Genomic DNA, 5632 nt, shown 5'->3' on the forward strand with positions numbered 1-5632 from the left:
AAAAAAAAAAAAAAAAAAAAAAAAAAAAAAAAAAAAAAAAAAAAAAAAAAAAAAAAAAAAAAAAAAAAAAAAAAAAAAAAAAAAAAAAAGAGAAAGAAAAGAAAGAAAAAAAGTTCAATGCGGAGGGCAAGAAATCGATGACATCAGGGGAAATCAAATCTTTGGGTCGCAATGACGTCGCAGATTCACTCATGGCTTCCATTTAAAGCTTTGCTGCATTTTACTAGATTTTCTAAAGTCTTTCCGCGGATTCCTTCCCCCGTTCTCCTCCGATAGATTTCAATTCTCTGGAACAAACTGGGGAAAAAAAGGAGTAGTCCTTTCAAGATCAATTCATTTGTCAATTGAGAAAAGGAAAAAACTCCCTCCGTCATCCTTGTTCATCACTGCCCAACGTGACCTCCGAATCGGGTTAGTTTCCTGGCGATAGTCTTCGACGTCACCAAAGGTTGCAGTTCAATATCTTTAATCCACTTCTTACTTGGATCTAAGGGGGAGATAGACCTGAAAAGAGAGGTTCAACCAGAAAGAAATCGTCCAAGTATCTTCCACCGTTCCTTGGGTCAACTCACCCTGTTTTGGTCACTGCGTTGCAGTTCCTTCCCCCTCGTGCTTTATCGCCCTTCCGTCGCATCCCGTTGCGCCCACGTCACTCGTGCGCAAAAGCAACCCTTCAAAGAAACCCCTTCGTCCATTTTCAGTCGAACTCCCGTGAACTCTTTTACTTTTCCTTCTTCTTTTACCCTTTCCCATTCACTTGTATCACCGTTCGCCTGCGTCTAGCTTCCTATACAGACCGTGGCCATGCATCGCACCTATTCTATGCGCCAATCGCGCATGCCGACCGCATCGCAGATTGAGAACCCGCCTCCACCGCTGTCCACAACCAAGACGAATAGATGGATTGGGAAGGGTGGCTTTGGTGAGTAATTCTGGGCTCCTTCGGTTGTCTCGTGGGAGATACAACAATCTCCTGGACCGGTTACTGAAGCTGTTTGGAAAATGATGCTAACGATATTCTTTTTCACAGGTCATGCCTTCCGTAAGAATGCTGCCGGGGCATTTGGTCCTGACCTTGCAAGGAAACTCTCCCAACTCGTGAAGATGGAAAAGAATGTCATGCGCAGCATGGAGATGGTCGCCAAGGAGCGTATGGAGACTGCTGTATGTGGGAGAGATTGGGGCATAATATCTGGCACATCATGGCTAACATTTTCACACAGCAACAACTTTCCATCTGGGGCGAAAACTGTGACGAAGACGTGTCCGACATTACGGACAAGATCGGTGTATTGCTCTACGAGATCGGAGAGTTGGAAGACCTCTACGTCGATCGTTATGACCAGTACCGTGTCACCATCAAGAGCATCCGTAACATCGAGGCTTCCGTTCAGCCCAGCCGAGACCGTAAGTCGACCTCCGTGATCCAGGGATCCTAGCTAGGTTGATTCTTACGCCGCACTGTACAGGCAAGCAGAAGATCACTGATGAAATCGCCAAGCTCAAGTACAAGGACCCAAACTCTCCTCGGATCGTTGTTCTCGAGCAAGAGCTGGTTCGCGCAGAGGCCGAGTCTCTTGTGGCTGAAGCTCAGCTTTCCAATATCACCCGCGAGAAGCTCAAGGCAGCCTTCCAGTACCAGTTCGATGCGCTCCGTGAACACTGTGAGAAGGTGGCCATCATCGCCGGCTACGGCAAGCATCTCCTGGATCTGGTCGACGATACTCCTGTTACTCCCGGTGAAACTCGCGCCTCATACGATGGATACGATGCTAGCAAGGCTATCATCCAGGATTGCGAAGAGGCCCTCGCTAATTGGGTTACCTCCAAGGCTGCCGTCAAGTCCGATGTGTCGCAGCGCACCCGCACCCTTTCTCAACGGCGCCGCGAGGCGATCGGCAAGAACCGCGATGGGGTCGACCTTTCTACCCAGGACCAGCCCATGCGGGGCGATCGGGACTCGTGGGTCCCTGCCGACCAGCACCCAACCTATGTTGAAGATGGCGAGGAAGTCGCTAGCACCTTGGATGGGGAGGCTCGGGGTCGAGAAGAAGACCGCGAGCCCGTCTCCGTCTCCGTCTAAGTGAGACTGATATGGCCACGAACATCGACATTGGTATATGATAGTGTTGATGGCAGTGTTGATGGCTGTTTGCCGAGTCCTCGTCTTTCATCCTTGTGATACTCCGGATTGAAGTCCCGCTTGATGTGATGGTCTCGTTTTGCCGTGATTTCATATCTCTTCATGTTACCACCCTCGTGCGCTACCCACTACTCTTAATGCTAGGCCTCCCCTCAATGATATCTTGCCGGCCAAAATACTGTATCCTGATGTCCATTCTAGCCGTTGTATTTCTAAGAGTCCCCCTGATGATGTCATGACCTTGTTATTTTTCATGGATGAAAAAAATGAGTTATTATACTAACCAAAACGCAAAGACGGAAAATGAACACCAGAAGGAGGGGGCAGGCTTTGGAATGACCAGAGAATCTGTGATATCAAATGGGCAAGATTGTTGGAGAGGGGAGGGTTATTTGTCTAATTGAATAATGTAATACCATACTATCTACCTGAGTATATTTTTTAGTGATTTTGGCTTTGGTCGTTTGATCTGTTTGGGATAGCAATACTAGTAATTAATTAGTTTCTGTACAAGCTTTTATAGTGGCGTCTCTAAAGTACAACTTACCTTGCCGATATCTACACTAATTACTGCAATTGGTACAGTATAGGCTACTAGTACTACCTTACTAGGACTTTAGTTAAACCTCAATTCTGCCGCAAATATACCTAGGACTAGCTAGTAGTACTGGTGGATGACGAACGGCTTTCTCTGGATCTGTCTCCATGAGAATGCTATGGGGTGAGAGCACCAGCTCTATCAAACAGATATGTAATCCAGTATTAAACTCAAAAGTTGACACCAGCCTGATGATCAAGTTCTCTCTGGTACAAGTTCGGGTAGTATCGGACATTAGATCACCGTCGGAAATCCTGAGCCATCGAGGAACTATACTCCGTTTGTGTACGATCAACAGGTGATGTTACACTACCATTCTTCAAGTCCTGGTCTCCAGTTTTATCTCAAGACTAACTAATCAAATTACTTAGTCACTTCCTAAGTTCCCCGACCAATCATATCCAGCTGTACAGTATCACTTCCGAGATACTCGACTCTTGATTATTATCTATACTCCGTAAAAAGTTTATTAAAGAAGATTACGATAATGCGAAAAATATTCCAAGTCGTTTCTTGGAGGGCGAAAAATTTACATACACCCTCCAACGTGATTAGAGAGCAACCCCAAAGTAGCCGTAGAAACACTATCTAATACATAAGCAGTCTCCCAAACCAAGCACCCAGTACCCTGTAAACCAAAAAGAAAAGTAATACAAACATGCTCAAATTGCCGATCAAGCTCACCTGTCATTCCCTCATCATACAGGAGGAGTAACTAAGGCGATAATGATGACAATTAAAACAAGATTGATAGAGCTGCGGCCTGAACGTTATGCTATACAACGCATAGAAAGACCCATCCCATGCCATTCCTGCGATTATCATGCTTCCGAGATATCGAAGAATATATAGAAGTTGGCCATGATGCTTTCGTTTCACCCAGGCTGGAGGATGGGGTTTAGAGATAACCTGAAGTGTAGGCGCTTTCGTGGAGTATATGGTGGGATAGTTAGCAAGGGCATTGAGTCAACGCGGTGACTCTTGGATTATACATAAGGGAGTGTAATAGTTCCTTGACTGTATTCATTGTTCAGTGGTCGTAACATGACCCAATCATACTGAGCAGTACTTACCTACTACAGTACTAAAGTAGCCACCCGGACACTAGAACAGAACAGAAGGGGGCAGGGTAGCAGCAGACCCGGAAGTCAAGTGACGACCCGAGCTAAGACATGCTCACAAAAAATATCGGAGACACAAGATTAAGTTACCTCAAATGTCATTACCTTGAATTATTCTCTATGTCATTCATTCTAATGCCCTATATACCTCTTATACCTCTTACCTGTACTTCGCACCCAGGGAGGGTTATGGATGAACATCGAATGAAATGAAAAACTGAAAGCCACCAGTTGATGCTCAGTTCTAGGACCTACCACAGGTTCAAGCCGAGCTAACAGCGGTCTTGGGAGATTCATACGCTAAAAGCTAAAAGTAAGACATGGGTTTGCCAAATTCAACACCGACAGTAACTGAATCCCATCCTTTTACGCCAACTGCGGGTGAGCATTTATGAGGACAGAGGCGGTCCTTGCCCTAACCTGTCAAGACACAAGAGAATCGTAAGCCACCCCAACTTGCCCGCAAGATTCACCGAAAGTAACCAATGAAAAGAAAATGAAAGAAAGAAAGAGCGCAGAGATGGAAAATAAAAGAAATCAAAGGAGAACCACGCAAAAAAACCCAAACAACCTAGATCACGACATCAAGTCTCAGGTCTCCCACTCGCACTCGCACCCAACGAACAGAAACAGTAAGGAAAAAGGTCATTAAATCGTCAAGTGCCTCCATCGTAGGACGGACGACCAGCCTAAATATAGATGAAGGATATAAAGCCAGATGCGAAGAGGGGAGCTGAAAACAATTGCCTATCAATATAGTCCAAAGCATGAGCATGGAGTCATGTCAGAGGGGAGGAGGGAAAGTCAAAATAAGAAAAACGAAGAAGCAAGATAATAGAGAGACAGGACATCTTTTGCTTTAGTCTCTAGTTATCAGTACCCACTCCCTTCTTTTTTGGCTGGATATGTTTTTGCCCGTGTCCACCGCCATTGCCTTTTTGGTTCATGGCTGCGCTGTCTTCTGGAGGATGTGGCCCGCGAGTACTCGTGGCTTCGTGTTTCTCCGTCAAGAGATTCTTCAACCATCGGTTTTCCATCTCTAGTTGGGCCACGCGGGCCTCGAGAGAGGCGTTCTTTTCGGTGGTCTCTCGCACTGTCCGTTCTAGCGTCTGTTCGCGCTGTTTCTTCTTCATGCGGAACCGGGCGCTAGCCGCGGTATTCCGCCGCCGCCTGTCTTCTTCAGCGGCACGGCGAACATGTTCTTCTTGCGAGAGGGCGGAAGCGAGGTGATCACCGGGGATTTGTGTGCTGTACTTGGTATTGCCGAGTTGACCATTCGGGGGTGATATAGACGATGAGACATCTGAGGGGGTTAGAGCCCCCGGGGCATGACCCAGATCATCAGGTCCATAAGAGATAGGAGGATAAATTGGATGAGCTGAATACGAGATCATTTGGTCGGGGAGCGAATAGTTGAGGGGTTTATCGGCTGTTGGTGAGTAGATAGATGTAAGTAACGGAACGATTGGAACATGAAAGAGCAACGCCGCAAACCGAAGGTGATAAGACGAAAGGAAGAGGCAATCGTTATCACACCAGGGAAGCTCAAAAGGGACATGAGACCCTTGGTGGGGAGAGCTTTAGATGAATAGGAGATGCGTGGCCAAGGGTCTGGCAACAACAACGACCAGGTTACCGACGTTGTCATTAATGTGGTGGATTGCGTGCTCATCTCCGTGATTAACCAGGCATGCGGATGCATATGAGCGAACAACCAAGGGGGGTATAAGGGGGAAAGAAAATAATTAAACAAAAATATTTTTTTAAAAA

The 5632-nt window shown here is 46.4% G+C and overlaps 2 protein-coding genes across 2 annotated transcripts; one reads left to right on the forward strand and one right to left on the reverse strand.

The window, feature by feature from the left end:
• Positions 1-176: 176 nt before the first annotated feature.
• On the forward strand, positions 177-2603 carry BDW43DRAFT_295750 (Eisosome component PIL1/LSP1 family protein). Its single transcript, XM_032044096.1, has 4 exons — positions 177-922; positions 1031-1164; positions 1224-1407; positions 1470-2603. Exons 1-4 carry the CDS (start codon positions 805-807, stop codon positions 2081-2083), a joined length of 1050 nt encoding a protein of 349 aa, XP_031893638.1. The 5' UTR covers positions 177-804; the 3' UTR covers positions 2084-2603.
• A 1384-nt stretch (positions 2604-3987) lies between these two features.
• Positions 3988-5632, reverse strand: BDW43DRAFT_295751 (bZIP transcription factor; the record flags this gene model as incomplete). Its single annotated transcript, XM_032044097.1, has 1 exon — positions 3988-5632. A coding segment is annotated over exon 1 (524 nt), but the record flags the coding sequence as incomplete, so codon positions are not given.

Source organism: Aspergillus alliaceus (assembly GCF_009176365.1).
Source record: "Aspergillus alliaceus strain CBS 536.65 unplaced genomic scaffold BDW43scaffold_176, whole genome shotgun sequence".
NCBI classification, from domain to species: Eukaryota; Fungi; Ascomycota; class Eurotiomycetes; order Eurotiales; family Aspergillaceae; genus Aspergillus; species Aspergillus alliaceus.

Excerpts from the sequence above, each read along its gene's own strand:
- BDW43DRAFT_295750 (XM_032044096.1), top strand. The coding sequence starts at position 805 with ATGCATCGCACCTATTCTATGCGCCAATCGCGCATGCCGACCGCATCG. Across the intron at positions 923-1,030 it reads GATTGGGAAGGGTGGCTTTG|GTCATGCCTTCCGTAAGAAT; the intron begins GTGAGTAATTCT and ends TCTTTTTCACAG. Across the intron at positions 1,165-1,223 it reads AGGAGCGTATGGAGACTGCT|CAACAACTTTCCATCTGGGG; the intron begins GTATGTGGGAGA and ends ATTTTCACACAG.